Source organism: Lepisosteus platostomus, chromosome 25 (assembly GCF_059453375.1).
Source record: "Lepisosteus platostomus isolate fLepPlt1 chromosome 25, fLepPlt1.hap1, whole genome shotgun sequence".
In the NCBI taxonomy this organism is placed as follows: domain Eukaryota; kingdom Metazoa; phylum Chordata; class Actinopteri; order Semionotiformes; family Lepisosteidae; genus Lepisosteus; species Lepisosteus platostomus.
The window spans coordinates 9058094-9083428 of record NC_142635.1 but is presented as its reverse complement, the minus strand read 5'-3'; the positions used below and the strand labels follow the sequence as shown (position 1 = coordinate 9083428).

The 25335-nt window shown below is 37.4% G+C and overlaps 1 protein-coding gene and 1 long non-coding RNA gene across 3 annotated transcripts in view; both read left to right on the top strand.

Moving 5' to 3' along the window:
* The window catches only part of LOC148641048 (uncharacterized), a 637701-nt gene that overhangs the window by 566121 nt on the left and 46245 nt on the right, over nucleotides 1–25335 (top strand). The window lies entirely within an intron of this gene.
* The window catches only part of jam3b (junctional adhesion molecule 3b), a 49997-nt gene continuing 36464 nt past the window's right edge, over nucleotides 11803–25335 (top strand). The window contains exon 1 of the mRNA XM_088619262.1: nucleotides 11803–11954. Coding sequence (XP_088475388.1) covers nucleotides 11906–11954 — 49 coding nt within the window. The 5' untranslated portion in view covers nucleotides 11803–11905. The remainder of the gene's footprint in view (nucleotides 11955–25335) is intronic.

Sequence of the window (25335 nt, the reverse complement as noted above, 5' to 3'; positions counted from 1 at the left end):
TGCCCACACACCTTATCGATCAGCTTATACATCACCTTATTCATCAGCTGTATCACTTAAAGAACAGAAGTCTGTCAAGGTCATGAGCAGGTTTCTAACACCTGTTGATTTCTAATTATGAGGAAAAGTTGTTTTTGCAGTTTTCATGAGCTGATTTTTTGCAGTAAAAGTGATATTGAACTATGGTGCGATGATCATAAGTTTAAAATAGCTTTTCAGTTGCAAATACGTTCCTTCACATGTGGCTTTAACATCTTCTTTGTATCATCCAGAAAAAAAAAACATGAATGGATCACACAGTGAGACCAAACAATCAACACACAAGCAGCTGAGTGACGCAAGGAAGGAGTCTGTACGTACAGTTGTAGGTTATAAATTTATAGGAAATCTATATATAATCATATATCAATCCTGACAAGAAAAGGTATGAAGATAGCCAATCAAAAGCCTAATAGAAAAAAAAAAGTTTTATCTATTGTTCATCCTTCACTTGTAACTTGAACATGCAACCTTCCTTGATAGGGAACATCAATTCAATTCCACATTCAATTCCTCTCTTTTGTGCCTACTTCCTAGTCCAGGGATGAGTGAGGATTACACCAGTTCTCACAGCAGAACGACTGCTTTTGGGAATAAAGACTCTAATCTGATGCAGTGCCTCCACGGTGCCTCACCAGTGATTTTCTTTTCGGTTCTGTTGCATTTAAACTCTTTCTCCACATACCCGGCAGCAGAAGAGAACATATCAAGCTGCAAAGTCCCACAAATGGAGCTTACGTCGTGGAAGGGTAAAATGATCAAATTATTTCTGGCATGTGAAGACCTCGGAGCAAACTTGAGGCATTATGGAGTGTTTTCTTTCACATTCGCTAGGTAAATCTGTTCTGATAGGATGCCAGGTTGCTGTAGTTATATAGAAATACAGTTTTCTTGAAGACTATTCACAGCTAATCAAAAAACAGGCAGGCTTTAGAATATTTGAATGTAATTTTTCAAATTATTTAACTATTTCTAATATCTTTTTTCTTGGTGGGGAGAAGGCTGTTAACTCACACAATATTTTTGGAGTTTGGTAAACAAATTGTTCACACCTTTTGCCTTTTCAATCTGAACCACTTGCACACCCAATATTTCGAGAACTATCCTAATTTTTCTTGTTCTATTAAAGGAAGATACATAATCCATGTTTTTTTTTTTAAGGAAAAAAAATAAGTGCTACGGGAAAAGATTAAAAAAGTAAGACAGAAAATCACTTTGAAATCCTTAACCTTTCTAATAAGCTAAAATCAAAGTAATACAATCAATTCAATATCCATGGTCATGAATCATGCTGCACTGATGAACAAGAAAAACCAGTTAAAAGAAGGGACATATCCTACAGTGGATAGCCAGCTCACAGCCTTGAAGTTACAATTGCCTGTGAATGAGGGTCTTTTAGGGACAGCAGGAAGACAGAAAACAACAGAGTAAAATGGATTAGATAAGTGTTAATAAATTAGATAAGTGTTGCCTGTCTGCCAATTAAAAAAGTCTGGCATCACTGTGGTAGTCGGTGTGTAGATTACGATTCATTTATGAATGATAATCCACATCAATTCTGGAAGCCTCAATGTGATGTAGGACTCTTCATGACATCTTTGTGGGCTCTGAGTTTTTCAGTGAAATATATATCAGTATAATTAGGCCAGCTATGTCATTATGCTTTATTAAAGAGCTGGCTGCTCACTTTCACACAACGTGGACAAAAGTCAAAAGCACATCATCATCAATCAAATTAGGTTTAATCTTGTTAAAAGGGTTATGATCTGCATTTGTCTAATAAGCAAACAGAAAGAAGCTACTGTAAAATTAAAATATGAGCTGTCCATCTCATTTTAGTGGATACCAGTGACCATTCAATGAGTCACATTAAAAGTGGTGCAAATATTTAATGAGACAGTAATAGCACTGGTGTATAGCTTAAATGTTTCCATTTCATTTCTCATAACAATAAGCCTTAAATGTGGGTCATGAGCTTGCTGAGAAAGTCTGAGTTCAGGAAGGTACAGTTTGGTACACACTAGGTCTATAGTGCAAATATTTAGGGAAAGTTCTAAGTGGATCAGTGCTGATATCTGATGGGCTTGTTCTGTTTACAGACAGTACCAGCAGCTCTAGTACAGTATGTGGGCACTGCAATAAGAAAAATGTGGAGCAATAAAAGGAATACAGCACATTCCTCCTGATGCTCTTTTGTTTTTAAAACCTGACCCAACGTGCTGTGAACATGGACAATACTTCAGACGTTTACTTTGGTAAGCATGTAGGATATCTCAACATGGCCAAATGTATTTTTTTTGCTACATTTCTAATCCCAGCCTATCCCTTAAGTTGAAAAAAAAAGCATGCTCTCTTCAAAAAGTAACAGACATTCGATAAACAGGAGTTAAATTTGAATTTCTTAATGTGATGTCATAGTTAATGTACATTGTCTTTCCGGTGCAGGCAGACAGCGAATAAAAATTGATGACGTAATACGCAAGGCTAATATAAGATGATTCATTGAAATTTTCATTCACCAGAGCCTTCTTTACCTTTTACAGTTTTAGAGAGCGGAGTGGAGTAAAGGTGTGCGGAGACGGTAAGAAATTGATATCATTAGGATACAGCTTTCATGCTGTGTTTCTTCTTTTGTTCTTCTTACATGCCAGGAGGTAGGAACCCTGCGGACTCTCTCCTCAGCCCTGTTTTCAAGGAAGGTTCACAGAGACTTACAGTTCATTGCAGCATAGAGATGGGGGAGGTGTCAGGGAAAGTCAGTGGAACAGAGCTCTTTCAGGACTAATTCGAAAGTGAATTTATTTTATTGAAATATTATCAGTTCCAGACTGAGTATCCAAACTTATTTGAAGAAATGAAAGGGGGGGGGTTTGGTAAATATTAATCTTGGAAATTAAGCTTCAATCTTAGTAATTATTGAAGGCTTCTCCATATATAATGCTGAAATCTAAAAATTGCAAGTGTCCTGAGAGTTTCTGTACTCCTTTCAATGTTTCTATTACATTTTATTTGTTTTTTTCTTGGTCATATGAGATAAGTCATTTTACATGGCTGTGGCGAATGCACCTTGGGGAATTGTTCATTATGAGACTTTGGAGCCATTCAAAGTTTTGATGACCTTAGCTATTCTGACATTTGTATCATTGATTTATAAATATTACAGTATATGAAATAGCTGAGTCTTTCACAAAGGATTTTTTCTCTTCGTGTGAAGCTTATTTCAGTTTGAGAACAGAATAATTTCACTTGCTTAATAAAGAATAAATACCCAATGAGTGAAATATGAGACTATTACAACCCAAGAAAATACAACAAGTATATAACCTACTTCAGTACTGTATATGTATTTAATATGAAAGACCAGAGCTAAATATGTATTGTATAAAGAGTTGCTGGTGTAAAGAAAGACTAATATTAAAATATATTCATTCTTCTGCTGGAGAAACAAATCACTCAACCTATTGTTTGCGGTATATGATTCATACCACAAATATCCTGTCAGTAAAGACAGAACAGAAATCCATAACAATTTAATTATTTTTTTTTTCAAATTATCATCTTCAAAAATGTATGGTTTCGCAGACCATCACAAAGTCTCAAATGTATTTTCCTGCAGCACAGCATAGAAATGTAATCTTCACAACGTCTGTAAAATGCGAAGGAGGGAATACTTCACTTCCTCCAGTGGCATTTTTGTATTTCAGTGCTGCTTCTTTCAGGTTTAGTCTAAAATTGATTTTCTGAGGAACATAAAGCTCTTTTATGCTTCCAAAGAAAAAGAAAATTGCTGTCCTCTGAGAAGTTCTCAGATCCATTTCTCAGAGCTCCTGGAATAATTGAACCCAAGCACTGACAGCCCAGTGGTGCACTAATAGGTAAATGATTGAGGCTTCTTTAATGGGATTTAGGTTACATTTCTCCCAGAGACGCTTGCCCTAGAGTAAAGTGAACCAGAATGTGAATGTATCATGGGACCAAGAAAAAGGACATTAGACACGATCCTTTCTAGACGGCTCTTGAAGTACCAGGCAGGTGAAGACTCAAGGTTTAAGGGTCAAGGTTTCAAGGTTATTGGGTTGGTGTCAGGATCAACGTGAGTGATGACTCACAAACTCGGTGTTCGGTATTATTTTAGAGATCTACCGAATGGCACAGAGACTGTCTGGGGCAGATATAAAAAAATAGGGCTCCAAATAACTCCACATCTCACTTTAAGAGACGTATGTTTCAATGTCACCTCATCCAAGATAACTGGAGAAGAAAAAAATAACATGAGATAATTAACACATGAGATATTATTAGAGGCAAGAGGATTATGTTGGGCAACCTGCTAATCACTCATTCTTAACCCATACTGGGTTTCAACATTTTGTTAGCTGAAGGCTTATTGGTTAATTAATAGTAAATACATGTATAGATATACTATATAACTTATACTAACTATAATACTATATACTATATACTAACTTTAACTCTTTAAATTTAACATCAAATTTAAAGGGTTTTATTGGCATTACAAATGAATTGCAGTTTTGCCGAAGCTTTGCACTTAATTGTTTGAACAATTTGCCTATAACAATCTGAACAATTGTAGACATTACAAAAATACAACATTATTTGAGATATTCACTCTCTGTTCCTCAGGCTGTGCCAGGAGAGCACATACTGGGTTGCCAACTCTATTGAGTTTCCATCCCACATCCTAAGTAGGATTAGAAGCTGTTCCGATTCTGGCAAGAGTGGAATTCTGGAATTAGATCCATTATCTTAGGGTCGGGTAGCATGGCTGTTTGTTTTGTGTTGGTGTGTGTGTTCCAGTGAATGGGGTAGTGTTGTTTGAATTGTGCTGCCATTAGTTTGATTTGTTTTGTGGTGTTTAAGCAGTGCTGTCCTGAGGTTAGCAGGTGTCAATGGGACTCATGGCAGCAAGCTTTAGGACCAGCTGGCTAAGGAGACTGTACACAAGCTTCTTGTGGTGTCAGGTGTTACCTGGTGGTGTTGCAGGAGTTATCAATGTAAGAATTATGTACTGTAAATACTTTGTGGATGTCAGACTGGTTTCACACTTTGACAGAAGCCGATATGTTCTTGCTTTCAAGAAAGAAGCTATACATTTCTAGGGGATACTGATTAACTGCATTTAAAGCTCTCAGATATAAGATAAGATAAGATTTATTGTCCCTTGAGGGAATTAGTTTGTGGACACACAGCACTTCTGTACATTTAAATATAATGCACACACACACACCAAAAAAAAAAAGCATTGCACATCACTCTATTTCACATATATACTGTATCACATAACAACATATATCATTTATAACACATTACAAAACATATTGCACACAAGTGGATTGTAAAGGTCAAAAATTGAGTTTATCCTTGCCATTTGCATTGACAGCTTTAATGGATAGTGGAATAAAGGAATGTTTGTATCTGTTTGACTTACTGTACATTTGGGAACCATATGTACGTTTGCCAGGAGGAAGATAAAGGCAGTTCTTCCCTGTTAACTTCACAGTGTGGTGCTGTCGTCACAAAATCCCATGGGATGTGTCTGCCATCGGGAGACGCAGAAGTCAAAATATTTTGTTGTTCTAATTTAGTTTCCCATTGTACTCATCCAGGATCTGTTCCGAAGGATTTCTGATTGTGACCTCCACAATTGTCAGACCTGATTTATATCCTGCATAACACCCCAAACTAGACAGGTTCAACTAACAATAACCAAAATGCCCATGGGTTAAACAGATATTAAAATGGGAAGTTTATATAACCTAGAAATGAACTTTAATATGTCCTGTGTTAATCATGTCGGTTACATATTTGCTTTCTATAACTGATATTCTCTATAATGCTTTGCAAATGACTAGTTATTAATACTACAGGCAAACGGATGTTAGTTTTCTTATTTATCTGTTTTTTTAGGGCGGAGCGGTGGCTCTGTGGCTAAGGATCTGCGCATGTGGCTGAAAGGTTGCCGGTTCAAATCCCGCAGCCGGCAGGGGAATCCTACTCCATTGGGCTCCTGAGCAAGGCCCTTAACCCCAACTGCTCCAGGGGCGCTGTACTATGGCAGACCCTGCGCTCTGACCCCAGGCTCTCTCCCTATCTGTGTGTCTGTGTGTCTCATAGAGAGCAAGCTGGGGTATGCGAAAAGATAATTCCTAATGCAAGAAATTGTAAAGGGTTAATAAAGTAATGTTATTATTATATTATTAACTACATTTTGCTTACGCAGGCTCACGGAAGACACAACCTAGGAGTATGAGAAAGATTATGTGGAAAGACCCAGGCTGAGTCCTGTACTGTATAATGTAAATAAAATTAAAAAGGGAACTACTGTTTTAATGAAATGAACTTCATCTGCCTTCTTTGGAACACGCCATTGTAAACTGTGAATACAGCCCTTTCCCAGAGTCCAAGCTGTTGGGGATATTTGTAACTTGACCTTTTTCCTGCTTTCAGTTGAGAAAAAGTGATTCAGAACAAAGCAGTGTTGCTTCCTTTTAAATGAACACTCAGAGAAACTGCTAAAAAATTCAAATGCCCTTCAAGGCAAAACCCTCAAAAACTGTTGTATTCAACCATGAAAGTCAACTGTTCCTCTTCCCCCTGCTAGTGCTTGAAACAATGCTGTAAAAGGAGCATGTCTAACTTGCAGTACATTTCTCATGTACCATTAGATATAGGAACTGATGGCCATGATAACAATTTAGGCTGTAGGCAACAATCAGTGAGTTTATTCTTGTTTTGAGTGGAGCTGTTCTGGAAACTTCATTTTAAAGTCAACCTTTAATTCTTGTTTTTTTGGTTGAAAACAGTATGAAATGAAGAAAATATGAGCGAGGACAGCAAGCTGAAGGCAACACGAGCATTGCCAGTCCTAATTAATAGTGTTTGCAGTGACATTTTCGTGACTCTCAGGTGGTCAGCTTTAGTGTGGGTTGCTACAGTATGTGTTTGCTACATGAGAATAAAATCTGAAAAAACACGTGTGAAACTGGAGTTCCCTGGCCTACACAGAGGAATATTAGTCAATGTGATCTCAAGCTAAGACTCCACAGTTTTCAAGGAAATATGCCACATCTGTCCCTTAGGCGTCCACCCACCATAGCCACCCACACGGACAGTGACAATGTCCTGAGAGTCAACGTCTCATCCAACCCTTCTTTTCCTGCCACTTTGACTCAAGTCCACGGAGTAAATGAACATGACAATGATCCCAATGATTATCCCAAAAGATAGTTAACAATTTGCTCTACTGTATAAAGATGTTTAGTCAACGAAATTTAACGAAATGAAGAAATGCAAAAATGTTCTGTGCTTTATACAGTATGTATACGAAATGTAGATTTTGATTTCAACAGACCTTCAAATAACAAACTTTGAAACTAAAATAATTAATTTTCAGACCTGAATTTTATAACCTTTGAATACCTACCACCTGCAACATGAGAATTATTCTTTTATGGGAAACATTATAATAATCCTTTGAATATGTAAATATACTGTATTGTATGATGTGTTTTTATCAATTATGGTATGGCTTACTCAGAAAACTCTGACTAGCTGAGTAACCCTAGACACTGACTATCCAAAAAAGTAATTTTCTAGTTTACTTTGAATTAACATGTTCAAAATTTTACAACAATAGAAGTAAAACTAATTGATCTTTAATTACTTGATTTGGTTTTGTCACTCTTTGGATGGCTGGATGCAACATTAACAATTCCAATCAGTGTGTGTCTTGAGCAACTGTTGGAAAAGTTTGATTAACAGTCTATGAATATCATTGCTTCCTTTATACTTTCATTAAGTAAGTACAACTGTGAACTGCTACCTGCTGTGGAGGCTCTAATGATTTACTTTTACAAAGGTTTCTAGTGAGTGACTTTCTTCCATACTAATATTATTTAATAGACAGATTTTGATTTAGATTCCTGCAGTCTGTGGCATGTTGGCATTTTCTTCCTTAGTAAACACCTCAATAAACACCTTAATATATATAAACCATTTCCTCCTTATTGTTTTTACGGTTTCTCATTTTTAGCTCAGAGACACCTCATTCTTTATTTTGCTTTTGCCTCTGTAATATTGAAAACTTTTTCTGATTTTATTTCAGCCTCCATTACAATATTTTTTTCTATTTCTCTCTTGACCTTTTTAAAAATCCTTTTTACCAGTGCATTAAGTTCATTTTGTTCCTTCTTTATGCTTGAAGCAGAATATACAGTATTTAAACTGTGGGCATCCTTTCTCTGGATCTCAATATCTATTTTATCATATCTCATTTCTTCATTGTCTGCTTTCCTGAAATTGTAAACTTGGTTTTGGACTCTGCCAGCACACTATCTCAGACATGACCAGCCGACCCTCTGCAGGAGAAGCAGATATATTAAAGGTGCTAGTTATCAGTGAGTAAGAGGTCAGCTGGACCCGAAATCAGCAGACACAGGCTTCCAGCAGGCTCAGCGCTGAAACTACTGATCTGGGTTAGTTCCTTGTCCTTTGATGCTATTTTGTTGAGCAGTGCCATCGTCTTCACCTTTTTCAGCTGCCTCATCTTCTGAACGCTGCGTATCCACTCATGCTGTATTCATTGCCATTCTGTTAGCAGAAAGTTTCGTGATTCCAGTTAAGTCACACACTAAGGCAGCCCCTTCTTCTTCTTGGATTTTGTTCCTAATGATAAATGGCATTTAGGTTCACTTCACGAGCACTTAATTACCCAGTCCTTTGCAGTTTTGTTTCTCATGTGAGTTTTCTTTGTGACTCCGCTCCCTCTGCTTCTCCCCTGCTGACACCATCCTCATTCTCCCCACTGCCACTCTCCCTTCAATGTTTTTGAATTTCTCTGTCGATCCTTGCCTCAGGCCAACAGATGCCCCTCTCACTCAGATGCCACCCACCGTGTCTGTGCAGATAACTTGTGTCACAGAGAGGTTTTCCTGTGCCTGAGAAAGTTGGAGCATTTCTCGGGACACTGTGTCCTCAGCCCTGTGCTGTGTCGACAGATTAAGATCTGCAGTTGTTAGCCTTCCCATGGTGCGAGCTCTGAAGAAGCCACTACACCTTTCATTCTGAGGCTTTTTGAATTTGTTTCCCACAAGGAAAGTGTGTTTGTTTATGCAAGCATACTTTTCCCAGCATGCAACAAAAAACTGTTTTCACTTGCTCTGGCAAAAACCCTTTCTACAGTTTATAAGAACTGAAGACTGCATACGTACCTATTTAATTCAACTAATAACATGTTATCACTCACTCATGTCTATTTTAATAAGTCATAGTATATTTACATTTTTAGTTTTATTTCTCTATCACTGGACCATATCATCAAAGTCTAATCAAAACATTTCATGATCTGGATTTAACAGAGCTATTTTTTAAATGAGTAAAATAGCACTTCCTGAAATGAAGTATAGGTCTTGTTTGAAGTCACAGGTGTGCCATTCCGGAAAATATTTCAAAGGCAAAATGTTAAAAAAAACCTGTATACTGTATACTGAACATAATATTGTGAAAACTAGTGAGCTCAGTGGTCAAAGCAAAAGTTACAAAACAAACAGAATCTGTATTGCAAGAAAATAATGAAATGCAATGCAGGCAATAATTCAAAGTACCAGCTTAAGAAAACAGCAGGCCCCTGCCAAACCAATCATGAATGCTGGAAGCAAAACCGGAGTGAGACTGATGGCAAAACCTACCATACTAAAATATTTTACATCACAGTCTTAAGTGAAATATCCCCAGAGTATGCCAACATAAGTCATTTCTATAAACTGCCATTAGAGCAAGATTGAGCAGCTATTCTTCTCAGTGCTGGATTTCCTCCAAAATTGAATCAAGTAATAGATCAGTGACAGCTCTGAACAATCAGTCCAATAATGAAATTGATATCTACAGTACCTTATTCCTTGCAGAATATATGTTAATAAGCTGAAGTTAAAAGAAGAAATATTGAAAAAGACTCCAGATCCCAATCACAGAAATAAAAAGCTGGTACAGACAACATACTTTGGTGGACATGCTTAATTAATTTTTTAAGAGCAAGAAATTCTTTTTTCTTAGTATTCTTAACACATCTGTCATTAGGACGTTGTATGGAAGCAGTTTAGATTTTTTAACAGGTAGCTAAAGAGATGGTAAAATCTGTGTTGCGGGGCAAAATAACCCAGAACATAATATAAGAAAATTAAATTATCGCAGCACAAGACAGACATTTAAGTTTTACTGTAATGAGAGAGACTACATTTCTCACCAAGTTCCTGCCCAAGAACTCTTGATGTCTTCACTGCAGCTTGGTTTTAATGGTCTATGAACATGATATACTGTTGTACTGTACATTTGTGTTAGATCTCACTAATCTGGTTAAAATATTGTTTTGTTCTTCAATTATTGACTAGAGCATGTGCGTCATCATTTGCATATTTTATTGTTTTGATCAGTTCTCATTGGTCAGCATCTAAAACATGTTGGGTGTGTGATCTATTCCCATGTAAAACCTTTCTTCTTCTACAAGCTTTGATCAATAGTTTTGATTAAAGGTGTGACATTCAAACATAGAATTTTCTTTTTTTCTTTTTACTTTCTCCTTTTTTTATCTTCTGCTGGAACATTGACACAGATAAACACTCAAAATGACTAAAAGTGCTGAATCCGACACAAGAAGTATATTTACAGCAAGCTGAACAAACGTAGGACACTGAAGAGGAAAGATACATAGGTGATGCTGCTTTTTCACTGACAGATCCATAAAACACAAGGACTCTAGATCCTGCAGGTTTTTAAAACACATCTTGTACAAGATTATATAAAGAATGTGTTATGCATACAGAATTTTATCATTTTATTGTGCTAGTGGCTGTGTGGAGATTAAATCCATGTGAGATTCAAAGAGCCTTTCAAAAATACAATGGGACAGAATAGATATTGAAAGATATTGCTCATCACATCATCCCTGGAATATGGATCTTTTTCCAGTCTGGCATTATTTGAAGACAAGTCAAATTATTGCTTAGGCACAGTGTGCCTGAGTCTATTGCTGGTTGCAGTTTAAGGCCGACACCATTTAACTCTGGGGGTGAAATGAATCTCATATACTGTATACAGTTTCTATCTTCTATATTATGACAGTAAGAGTACTAAAAATTATACTACCTTGATATAATTAGAAGTGATTATATATCTTTGGGTAATGTGCTTATCTGTCTACTGTCATTGTTTCAGCAGAAATTAAACTTCAAAACAAATAATTGAAAACTATTGATTAAAGTAGTTTATTGAAGAAGAATTATAATTGGGAAAAGATCACACACCTTACATTTCTGAGGTGCTGTCCAATAAGAATTGATCGAAACAATAAAATAAGCTTGATGTACACTTTGTGGTCCATAATATGAAGATTATGAAGATTAAGCTTTGAACCAGGTTAGTGAGATCTGCTAGGCATTTATATAAATGTAAAGAGCCTGACACTTTTTTAGACCTTTGAAACATAACTGCGGGCGAGAAAAATATTCACGCAGGAAGAGGTTAATACTTGACTTTAAAAAAATGTCCTGTAAGCCCCCTAAAAAAACCTTTCATCAGCCAGTTCGTGAGAAATGTCGTCTAAATAATTTACAGCACAACTATAAGACGAAAATCAAGAACTGTAACGGTAAAAACCACTAATCCTGTTTGGGAAGGGAAAAAAAGTAAATTTTTGGGAAAGGCTGTCCTTAAAAACGATGCGTGTAGCTATGGAAACTCTCGACAACAGACTCTCCCCTCCCTCTCTCCAGTGGTCCTCCCTATCATCTGAAAGCTACCCCCTCTATTTTGCGCATGTACGGGCAGATAATCCATTGAGCAACTCAACAAGATGGCGAAAGCAAGGCTGGCAGGATTTGCGATCCTCTTCTCTGCACACTGTGAGTCTATGCAGAAATGGGCTGTTTCATGTATTGAGCTGTAACGTTATTTTCTTCTTTTCCCCTCTGAACTTTACCGTCCTTTCTCTGTGGGGTGTGCGTTTCCATTATCCGCAGCTACACGAAATTGGTACAAGAACAGCTAGAAAGACCCAGCTATAGAGCTTTTTTTTTAAAATCAGATGAACTCAACGTGGGCTGCTTATTGTTTTATTGTTGTTACAATTAGCTACCTATTCTGCTGTAAAGCTGAAGAGAAACGCAAGTGTGCAGTGATAAAAGCTGTCTTTATTGCAGCTTTGGGTTTGGGGGAAGATAACGGTACATACTGTACCATTCAAGCAATATTCGCGAGATAACGGGACACCCTGGCTCTTATTATTAATATTCTTTCCCAAAGGCGAAGAATAAATATCTGCTCTGAGCTGTACGTTACATTTTGAAATCTTTGGGTCGGAAAAAAAAGTAAAGGTGGCGTTTGCTTGCTTCTTAACTTAATATACAGTATATATATATAAACTCTGAAGTCCGGATGTGAGACGGGTGTTTCGCCGTCTGTTTTCTGGGGAACCTCAGCTACGACAACGACGACTACCCCCCCAAAAAAAAGTTTTGTCGGGTGATTGGTAGCAAGACGTATTTGGCGAATAGCGGTGACTGCGTGGTTAGAGAGAGCTCAAGCTGGGACATTTTCACGCGTGTTTTGAAGCCGGGATACGCGGAGTACACGGATAAAACTTGGGAGTTGGGAGAGAAAGAGAGAGAGAAGTGGGAGAAAAGTTGGTGCGAGGGATGCAGGATAACGGTCGTGCGGTCGGGAGCGCTGGCTGGAGGGGACGGTCCGCGGTCCGGCGGGGGTCGCCGCCTGGGCGCACCGCTCCCGCACCGCCGCACTGCCCCACCGCCGCTCCGTGAGACAGCAGGACTGAGCCAGAGCCGGCATGCGTGATCAGACAACAGCGTGGCCGGTGCGACAGCAGACTGTTTCAGTCCATTTCAGTCACTCCGCCCCGCAGTGATCTGTGTTGTTTTTTTTGTATTGTGGCAAATCATGTGGCATTTGTAATGCAATATAAAAATATCATTAAAATATTACTAATATAATATTGAAATATTATGAAATACAATGTAAATATTTTCCACTCATTATTATTATTGTTGTTGTTGTGGTGGTGGTTGTTATTATTATTGCAGATCACAGTGACGGGCAACACAGTAGTTTGCCTTGTTTATTCTGTTTTGTAGTTTATTATGAGTTTAGAAGGAATGGGTGTTTCAATAGCATTAGAAGAATAAATGTAAACAACACACCAAGGTGTCCCTGAAGTACAGCTTCTCACTGTAAATAGTGTAAAGTTTAAGTGTTGCGGCTTCATAAACATACTGTATCTTGAGGTCGTGTGCTTTAAAATACTTTTTGCTCTGATTCTTCAGTGCAGCTGTTAATCGGAGCGGGTAACTGTACTGTAGGTAGTCCCATCTATAAATGCCACCCACGCCTTTAACAGAATTAGAAGGAGAGATGAAAACTCAATCAACTGATTATACCTCTCTCTAGCAGGGCTATGCTGATTCTGAAAAGCCTACTGTGCATATTTACAAGAGTGAAAATGTTATTCTTGAGGGCTTTCTAGCTTTGACTTTCATGAAGAAAAAAACAGCATAACATACCAAATGCGTCACTTTAATTTGCTTGCCGTGAAGTGGGTTATCTTGCTGCTTAATTAGCAACAACATCAGTGGCATGAAAATTTCTTGTGCATTACAGTCCCTAACTCTGTGTGTTGATGTTCGTTCTTGCCTCGTTATCACCTCGTAATTAACGTCTCGACACACCAAGCAATGCAATAACGAAGAAGCTGATGATCTGTGTCATTGGACTACCTAAACGAAGCAGCGTGGGTCGTGTGTAGGAAATATTGTTTTTACTACAACTACCAGTGTAATCAGCTGGTTCTTGTTAATTACTATACATCTGTCATTTCAGTATTGTGCAGATACTCTTTAGGGTAGTCTACCCATTTATAGCACTGATGAAGGCTGAATGAAAGGATAACTCAGACATTAACAGGGAAGTCAACTCAGTGCTCATTGAAGCTAAATATGTTTATATTTTTATCTATAACAAATATGTATAGATATTTGAAAACCTGCAAACTTTAAACAGTAATACAAATTTGTATGTGTTTTGTAGGAGTTTGAAAACAACTCTCAATGTTCATTTAAATGTTGTACCCTAAATTCAGTTAGGGACATTCAAATAGCCTGAAAAATTAAATACAATATCTACAAGTAGATCAATGATTCAGCAGTTGTTTGGCATGACTTTCTTTTCCTGCTTGCTTTGCATCTCTTAAAATAGCCTTTGACGATATTATCATTTAAAAAATAATTATCATGCTTTACAAATGGGGCTAGAAGCTTCTTTTCTAACTTCAATGATCAAAATAATGTAGGCATTAAAAGCACACTTTTAACTTTAAACTAAAACAATATTGACGGGTTCGTTTTAAAAAAAATGTTTCAACAGTGAAAAAATCCTTTTGCAGCACAGTTTCTGCTGATCTGTCTTCAAACATGGCGTGTGGAAAAGCAAGCCCACGTTGTTGCTAACAGTAATTTTGCAGAAATGTGTCCATTGTGGGTATCAAGAGCTATTGTGTTAGACACTCTAAAATATTTTTTTTAAATATAGTTACTGAGTCTGAAATACTTTGGCCATGTGCTCATAACTTAAGATTCAATAGCCGAAAGAGCTTCCCTGCTGTGCTGTGCCATTTTTATGTATTTTTCCTGCCAGGGAAAAGGAATTAAAGATGAAGCTGTTTCTGGGTTTCGTTATGTTTGTTATGACACTGTGGAGGTTACTGCTTCTATTGTTGTTTAAGATTTAATTCTTCTTGAAGAGAGGAATTTAATACTACCTCCAGCCAAAACAACGTGGTGCCAAGATATTTTGAAGCAGTACGATACTCAGTGGAACATTTCCAAACTAGTGTAAAGCCATGTTTAGAGATTCAGCTTTTTCTTTATTTATAGCCTCTGAAGTGACCTGTCCCGGGACAATCTTTAGAGATAGGCTTTAAAGATTTTTTTTTTATTCCAGTCGGGAGGTGTGATTGGCAGTAGATTTGATGGTTTGGCACTTGTCATTTATTTTTAACTCCTCATCAGAGAAAAGATAATGTAGTTCTTTTACGCAGAGCGACAAACCAGAAAAAAATATTACTGGTAGCAAAGCTCTCCTTCTGCTAGTTGTGAGCCTTCAGCCTGTTGGTTCCATTAAGAGTTTTGTGTGAATTAATTGAACTTCATCTTTTGGTCAGAAAGGTAAATGTTCCAAAAAGACACTTTGAAAACCAGTAAAATAATAGTGTATGAATAGTTCAATCTTTGTTTATCTATATTTTTAATGTTGACATAAAACATTCAGGTTGGCAAAAAATAATCATTCGAAGTCTGCCCCTTTCAGCTAAAGCATATCTAGCAGAATGAAAGTCCATCGATGTCAAGTTAACCCATGATTCAAGAAGGTGAGAAAGCTACCTTTAAAACATCTTCAAATAATAGTCAAATATCCTGCATCTTTCTGTGCCTTAGAATGTCTGGAGAGGATAAGTAAGACTTGGCTGGTAAGAATATTTTTTTTGTATTTTTATCACTGTGCTGGTGAAGTCTTGCAGAATCTCCACTGACTGCCACGATGCCACCCTGTTCTTTTGCAACAAAATATAAAGTGCTTAACCTCTTGTTCCTGCCTTCTCCTTGATGTTAGGCTGGAATGATCCTCATACTGTACATCGAGGGAGAGCGCTTTGATCTCCAGAAGACTGTCGGACGTCTCGCAGTTCGTAATCTTTACTTTGAGCTCCGTTCTGCAACTGTCTGGAAATTGGTTGGCAGGAGGACTAAGAAGGGCTCTGTGACAACTGCTGAAGCAAAATATGGTTATATGGCAATGCCAATGTATTGTAACTGACACATTGGAGGCATTCTGCCTGTGTCCCACCATATTCAGGCATGGGAAAGTGAAGCTGCATTTGGAGTTCCTCATTTTAATGTGCAAAAGAGTGTCTGACCCAATTTCTATGTACTTTATGTTTGTCAGAGTCCTGACAAAGATTTATGAACAATTGTGATATTTATTATTGTGTGTTAGACTTTTTCAAGAGCATGGAAAAACAGCTTGAAGGGCCTATTTATGGATGCCACATGCAGTGCATCTCTAAAATGACCAGAAATAGAGAGCAACTCACAGCATGCTGTAATGGGCACGCAAGCTGGTAAAACACTGTACTGTAGTTTTGTGGTGTTATTCCAGACTGCTGGTGAAAATCTTCACTACTGGTAAAAACAATGACACAAGTTGCTTTAAAGTTCCTGAAGCTGTGCTTTTTTCCTCCTTCCCACAGCTTTTGATCAGAAAGGTCAAAGTGAAAGACACTGGCAGAACTTTTCCTGGGAGTCAGAGAAATAATTCTAGGGATTTAGCCAGATGAGTACAAACTCTGACATCAAAACACAAGCAAGGAACTTGGCACATTGCTAAAAGTGCTGAATCTCAGTAGTTTTATGTAGTACACTGCAGTTTGCAGCATCTATAAAATCTGTGGAAGCTGGCCCCTGTTTTTGGTATTATCACAGAGTCACACTAAAAAATAGGCCCTTTTTGAAATCAGAAAATTGAAGTAGTTGCTAGATTCTTTGGTTCTCAGGACCTCTATAGAGTAGCTAAAATATCTCATTAGGTTATTTGTGTGTTCTCCCAATTTAATTGGGCTTTCCGTTAACTGAATGTTGGATAGCGTTTCCTCAGCAGATTATACAATGTGGAAAACAGGGGGTTTAATGGACGTTTCAGTCGTTTGCTTAGTAACAATAGGGCAACAATCATAATTACATCATGTACCGGTCATTACATTCCTTTTGGATTACAAGTTTTAAAAAATCCCATGTCTCCAATGTGGCCTTACAATTGGAAAGAAGTTTGTTTTCGAAAATATTGACACGAGAAGGATTAGAAACAAAAAATAACTTGTTAGTTTAGGCATTTGTCTCAGAAAAGGTACAGCTGGATGAATAGGAGTAATCCTATGAGTACATTCAGTGCACCAGTTTGTTTGGGAGAAGATGTTAATGCCTTTCGTAGGACAGAGACACATCCTGTCTGGAGAAACCTATTGTTTTCAGATGGTGATGATTAATCCACAGGTTCAGTCAGGAGTTCAGTGGGCAGCCATGTACTTTAGAAATCCAATTGCTCTGTATATATGACAGACCAGAGCTAGGAATGCTTAGACTTTGAACCAAAGAAGGCTGCACATGTCCTGTAGCTCATGTGTTCTAATATACCAGAACAGCTGAGGAACGGTGGGGTGGAAGAAGCTGACAGGAACGGCACAGCAAGCAGAACTCTGGCTGCATTTTTCCCAGTCGCAGGCTGTTCCTGTGGGCAGCAGATGGGATGTGTAGCACATACCTTATTGCACGAGTGGATCTACAAATGCTTGGAAGCTTAAAGATTTAGAAGAGATTCCTCTGGCCCTGTTCCATTAGCACGTCTTTACGATCCTTAAAAAAACGTATGGATTAGTCAGGCCTTCCTTAAAATATAAAAACATACCAAGTGGTCTTCCTAAGAACAAAGCCGATGTCTGATTAGCTGAAGGTTCTGAAGATAAGCATCAGAATTCTATTATTGTTTCATAAGCAGGATTCTCTGTACATTCTTCATCGAGTACTCGAAAGGCTGGTTTTATTCAGTCATATCCCGTTTTTATTAAAAGCTTTTTTCCCCTCTTTTGCAAAGAGGAGCAGATGTTAGAAGGGAAAGCCAGGCTAGACCAGTGGCTTTTCAGGAATGGCAGACATGCATTCTTTGGATGTCAGTAAGAATATTATGAGGAAGACGGGCATTGATCAAAATAGTGCCTGGCTGCTACTGTGAAAATAAGCAGTGTAGCAGCTTTGTTGAAATGTTGGCAGGTTTTTTAAACGGTCGAATAAAATGCATTTCTTTGAATGTTGACGACATTCTAATATTGTCATGTTCAGCATGATTGACCTAGGTGTTCATGCTGAATATGACAATATTGAATGTATTGAATATTGACAATATTGAATTCATATATGACATATGAATGGATTATATATTCAGGTGAAAATGCACAGATATCTCCTTTCTAGTTAAAATGCTTATGTCTAGTCCCCATTTCTTTAGAGATTAAATGAGAATGATTTACTAGAGAAAAATCTTATATGTGAAAAGTATTTGAAAACCTTCTCAGTACATTTTTAAAAGGAGCTAAAAGCTACTGTTTATTTTGCCAAGAAATTCCTTTATTTATGCAATGTTCACTCTCTAGTTTAATTTTGTAAACTAGACAACTAATAACGATATAACTGTCTATAACTAATTTTGTAAATCACACTTTTCCAAATTAATATTTGGAAAACATTTTAACAAATTGCATTTCATGCAGTCGAAATTTACAGCATATCAATAAGTCAAAGAGAGCTGCAGTTTATCCAAAAGGCACTGAAATGCTGCCAGCATGGAGTTGTAAATAGTAGTTGATCTACATAAGCTCTGAAGATTTGTATAACATCAAGGAAAATCAAAATAAGAACTGAATTAGACATCTTTATAACAACATTTTGGTCTAAAGGAAATGTACTTTTATTACAATTTTTTCTAATTTGTTAGTCTCTGTACAGTTATCGGTAACCCATCAGATAATTCGAATGCATGAAAAATGCAGTGAGCAGAGTTCTTTCTTTTGAAATGGTTACAAAAGTGCCACTGGTCTCATCATCCAAAAGTGAAAATTCCCACGGAAACATTTTCAGTGTTAGAATAGCATATGAATACGGTGTCTGTCACCCTCTCCTAACATTTGGCTCATTGGGTAACATGTATGTCTGCATGTATATGTAGACATAAAACATAGGTTCAACGTTACATGAATTTTGATTGCATTATCAAACCCCTATCAAACCAGCAGTACAGTCCCTCAGTCCACAGGGGAAGGGCGTGACTGTGGAATTGTATATGTGTGCATCAGACACATGATTAGATTTCTATCGTGAGGATCCCAAATGGGATCAAATGGGTTTTTATTTTAAAATTACAGCTCCTAATCCTAATGGGAGTTACTCAAGTATCTTTATTTTTGGGATCTACTGGCTCAGCTAACAAGGAGAGAAAACCGCTAAATCTCACAGCACTCTTTGTCCCTCTTGAAATTTCTGTTTTTGGTATCCTAAAGGGAAAACATGTAGTATTATAAAAACCAACCAAATGAAATCTGCTGGAAAAGTGAACATTGTGGTTAGTGTTAAAATAACTGTATCAGTTCTAAGATCTGAATTAAAAGAAAAAGCTTTTGTTGGCCTTTTGCGAATGTTGGTTGTTTTCTTTTAAAGCCTGTTTACAGAACCTTGATAACTAGTGTTTTTTTAAATATAAGCACTCCTAAGAGCTCTGTAAACTAGCTTTTCCGAGGGAAATGAAGAACGCTTCCTCAGAAAACATTCCAAGAGAATTCTCTGCTTGGAGGTTTTCCAACAGCATTAAATAAGATAAGTACTTAAATGTTGTAATATTCAAATGTCAGAACTGCAAAGTCAGCTAAAAGTAAAGTTAAAAGCCTCGACAACTATATTTTATAGCATTTGGCTTGAGTGGTTAATCAATATTACTGTAACTGACAGAAAAGTGATTTAATTCCTGCACATTTAAAGCAGGGATCTTAGCCATCTGTCACACAGTTTGAGTGTAATTACTAGCAGGAACAAAGGTAAAGTGACAATGTTCTTACTTGCTGTGGGAAATTTAATGTATTGGCCAAAATACATTGGCAGGACAGGGAACGTTTTCAATTATGTTTTGAAAGTAAAGAGTATGAAGATGCTGTCTAACTCAATACAATAAATCAAGAGTTTCAAGACTAAATGGAGTGGTTGTTTTTCCATTTTCTTATGGTTTCCCTATTGTGTCCTGTCAAATCCCAAGCCTTTACATGAAATGAGATATTTACTTCACTGGATTTTGGTCTTATTCTAAGTTTTTAAGCTTCATAATTAAAAGAGCTTAAAACTGTAACTCATTTAACATTTTGTACTGATACCTTTAATTACTTATTGAATTAGTGAACTAATAAAGTTAAGCACTTCTCAGATGGACATTAGATGTGAAGGAGTATAATTTCTATCCCTGTAAGTAAAGAGTTTATGTATATATTAACTATGATAGGATAACTGGAAAAAGAAAAACAGTATTGAAACCTTTTTAACCACTTTTTCCAGAACCGTAGTTTTCTTTCCCTAAAAGCTTAGAATTATGGAGTGCGTGCATTGGAATAGTTCTTCAACAGATGCAGTGGTTTCTACAGTATCTTCCATATGATAGCCCTAATTTTTGTTGCTTTCAGCTTTATCTGTGTGCCAGCTCCGGTATCTGCATTGAAAGCTGCAATTTCATTTGGTGGAATGACCGCTTTTTTGTGAAACTAAGTGAGAATGAAACGCATGTGTTTACAGTTTTTGGTGAACAATTTCGCATCTTTAATAGTCCTTGGAACAGATGGAACGATCTAATTATAAATAGAATAAGTACCGTTGTTCCATGATCTGACATTGAAATGATTGGGAAAAATTGCATTTTCGTGTTTACATCACACCAATACGTGAAGTGTGAAATGGAATGTCATTTTTTTGGTGGTACAGAGCCAACGTGTAATGTTCCAAAAATTCTAGATATTTTTTGAGGTTACAGGTTTTACAGGTTATGTTGTGTTTCCAGAGTAGCTAATGCATGGAGACACTGCGGGAATCAAAGATTCAGTCTGATTCTTGATGTCCCCCTGTGATTGCATTTTGGTTGACATCCAAAGGTGTTCTTTATTTAAAGAAAAAGGGCGACAGAAATAGTGCCTCGTGCTGCTCACAATTTTGTATCTCCTTGTTAGGATGCTGCCGCTGTGGTGACAAAATTGGAACGTGAGCATCTGTCTATATTTATTAAAGGGTCACCAGAGAAATCTCTCTTTGATATTTTGTCTTAGTCTTAATAAATAGGTGTTTCATCCTGTGATTAAAAGACAATGCAAAACACCTCTAAACGAGTTTTTTGGATCCATGAAAAGGGACTTTTGGGGTCTACACATCAGTACACTGGTAGATTTACTGATTTACTGTTTTTATGTTCTTTGATTAAAGCAGAAGGATCAGGAAAATAGATTATATCAAGCTGTTTTTCCCTAAAACATTTATTTTCTGCTAATTGTAAGGCACAGTAGACATCATAATTTTTCAGACCATAATGATTGAACGTCTGAAAAGGTGGATTAATTACTTTATATTTATAACCCTGCCCAGTGACACAATTGTGGGAATCTGATGTAGAAAGAGAGGAAGATTTCTAGGAAGAAGTGCTAGAGATCAAGATTATGATGATTATATTTTATGTAAGTGCTTATGAAATCTGTTTCAGCAACATCCCTACAACCTTCTCACATCTCAACTGAGAAACTTTCAAAATAGAAAGTGACAAACAGCATTCAGGTTTCTGTCTCAGTGACAGTGGCTGGAATTTAAGAATGCAGTCCTGGTCATCAGTCATACCCTTTATGGGTTTGACAACACATATAAGTGCTGCTTGAAAAGATTTGCCCACATTGTAAAGCTGCATTAATAATGAAATCTTACTTTGGAAGACTACACTTTGAAAAACATGGTTGGGGGAGATTCTCAAAGAAATAACTTCAACTCAAATAGCAGTCCACCCTCATAGCCTCATGGGTACATGTTAATGGATATCTTCATCTTTTTTATGACTATAATTTGATTAATGTCTGCAATACAGACTACATTTGTTTTTAATCCTGTGAAATTTCTATGTTTGCGGAATTCCCCTCCAAAAGTCCATTAATGACTTCATTATTAACACATGAATGTGTATTAATACAAAAGACATCCTTGTGTGGCACTGGGTACAGAACTGTCCACATGCAAAGCGAGGTTGAGCGAACAACAAAAGACTAATTCACTTGGCAAGTGTTTTTGGCCTTTAAACATCTGAAACTACATTAAACTGAAATGAGTTTTGATCTCTTTTGAATCAAGTTTTTTGTACAGTGTGGAAGAAGTTCATCTCACTGGCTGGCATCTCTCAGGGATAAGAAGAGTGAAGAAGAGTGAGAAAATGCTCATCATGGATGGGTTAGAGTTTTAAACTCAAGTTTCAGTTGAGATGTGCTATGTAATTTGTGCTTTGCAAAACCAAAGCCAGTCCATTGCCTCACCCACTAGCCTCCTCAATCACATCCTATCTCTCCAGGCATCTGCTGTACATCAGTTTCTGCTTTGCCAGCATCTTCTTTCCCCGAGTCAAGCCGTCTTGTTCTAGGTCTTCCTCGTGGCCTCTTTCCCTCAATATCCTCTTCTACTAGCTCTGTTAGTAGGTCTGGATCTCTTCTCATTACATGACCATGCCACCGTAGTCTTCTTCCTTTGACAGTAGCAACAATGTCAGGGTCTTTATACAGCTCTCTTAATTCTTTTCTTTTTCCTTCTTCTCCATTCTCCATTTTCTTTCACTGGTCCAAAAATCTGTCTTAAGACACTGTTTTCAAAAGCATCTTTTTAGTGAGAGTCCACAGCTCTGCCCCATGCAGTTCTGCTGGCTGGATTATTGTCTTGTTTATCCTTGTTTTGGTTGTTCGTGACAGCAGTTTTGACTTCATCATTTCCCCCTTAGCAAATCTGGATTTAATTCCAGCCTGAATTCTCGCTAGAATTTCCAGGAATTTTCTTCCTCTATACTATTTTTCTCTTGAATCACACCTCCCAAATACTTAAAATCTTCCACTTTCCCAAAGGATATTCCCTCTACTTCCAGGGAGCCATTTGTATTACTTACAGGGAGGTATTTAGATTTGTCAATATTGATCTCTAGACCCACTCCATTGGCCTCCTTCACTAAAACCCTTGTCATGTCTCTCAATTCTTGTTCCCTTTGACCTATGAGCACTACATCATCTGCGTAGGCTAAAATATTGATCTTTCTGCCTAACTTAATTCCCGTTTCCATTTCTGTGACTTTCCTTATGGGTCTTTCCAACACTAAATTGAATAGCAGTGGGGACAGGCAGTCTGCTTTTTGACACAGGTCTTTACCTCAAACACTTCTGATAGTCACCCATTCACTCTTACTCTGCGTCTTATCTTATCAGTTTCTCTGGGATTCCTGTTTTTTCCATTTCTCTCCAAATTGTTTTACTCTAAATATGTATTCATAAATATTTAACTGGGATTTTAGGTTTTGCATGGTGATTTTATTGAGCATGGGGACATGTATTCCTTTGAAGCTAAGGAATTCTGGTTGCATGTTTAACGAAGGCTAATTTTTTAAGCAGAACAGAAGACGCATGAATTAGTCATGGCATGCGTACAGCTGCTTCTAGTAAATCGCTTGCTCAACTAGTCAAACGTTTTACATTTTTGTTGGCATGCCATTCATTGATTCAGTGCGTGTAATGTCCTAGCCATAGTTAGCTGCATCATCCGGTATTGGAGTGATATTCTTTTCAATTATTTGTCCAGGGTTATACTGCAGCTAGCCCTGTACTCAATGAATATGTGCATCAACTTAACCTTGTGGTGATGGTGGGATATGATCCCAAGAAAAAAAACATAATTTAGCTAAATGATTTTTAAATGTATCTTACTGTTCACATGACATACATGTTAAATGGAATTGGTGATTTTACTCACTGAGTTTAGGAGCCGTGGTAGCTCAGACGGCAGGGGCGTCTAGCTCCTGACCGGAAGGTCCCGGGATCAATCCCAGGGGGGGCAAGTGATGTAGCTAATTCTAATTCCTTCCAGACGCCTCCCAGGTCCACTCAGTCTGCTTTCCAAGTGAGTGCCAGGGGTTAATCCTTCTGGGGGTAATAGGCCAGCCGGAGTCTTATGCTGACCACCTCACCTCCACCTCCAGTGTCGGATGGTTGAGAAAAATGGTGGCCCTTGCCCCCCATTCCCCCATGGGCCTTGATGGCCTGAAAAGGGGACCTAATGTACCTACACGTACCTACTCACTGAGTTAAGAAGAAGGGAATAATGTGGATCACTTGGCTTCTTCTGCATGTATTTCCCAGATGACTGACAATATTACCATGAGTGAACTCAACAGAAAAATATTTACACGATTGCAGTAATCAGAGCTCACACTGTTTCCTGGAAAGCAGCTTAAATGCCCATTATGTTGTGTCTGCTGGGACGTCGGTTGGTTTTTCCGATTTCTCTACACAAGCGCATGTTACTTAGGCGTTAAGAATGAGCCTAAAGATTATTAGGTTTTCATGGACGTATTGTATGGTCCTGAATATTTCCCCAGAAAAAGCCCCCTTGGCATTGACTGAAAGGAGAGTCCACTTTTAAAGTGAGTCTGTTACCTTTACAATAGGTCAAGGAGAGACCTCTTTTGGGCCTGTTTATTGCATTATTTCACTGCCTGCATTATGTGTCATTGTAGAGCAAATTGAAAGGGGAAATGCAGTATGAAACAGAAATGCACTATACAGTACCACATTATACCATCGTATTTCTAGATATTGATCAGCTTTATTGATCAAATGTGAAGCCATTGTCACTGAAAGTAACTTGCCCTTCTGATTTAAGATTTTCAGTCTTAAACATTTGAAACCAGTGATCAAAACAAAGCAGTCAATAGTGACTTCTATTCCTGCCTCGGGTTCTTGCCAAAGAGTTATCCAGTTGTGTTTACTTTAAAAATATGCTTAAAGGAATTAAAAGAATTTGAACTCCAACAACATATTTTTGGGCATATTATTTTATGATGCTAATCTCTCAAGCAAATGCAACCAGACAACTTTGGAGATCAGATGCAATCAGATTAAAGATGTCCATTTAAACTGTTGTTTAATCTGCGTAGAATCATTAATAATGAATTAAATTCAGGAACAATATGGCATGCTTATCCTTCCATCCCTTAACATGACAGACAGGCAATAGAATTATTTCAGGTTTATTCCACTGGTATTCTTTATGCAGTGTTGTAGTACTATACAGGACTGAAGTTAATTTATTGCATTCATTTATTTCTTTACATTTAGAAAAGAAATAAAAATGTGTTTCTTTCAAATGCTTTAGAAGTACAAACTGAGTAATACAGTATTTTCAAAAAAGGATAGCCAAGGATTGAAACTGCTGAAAGATATTGACATAATCTTGGTTTTAGAGATTAGACTGCAATATTAAAGGGAGATCCTATTATTGTGTGATGCTCAAACATTAGGACTAAGTCCATTAAATTATAAAATTGCATCTGCTGTGTCTATACTATGCATAACTTATT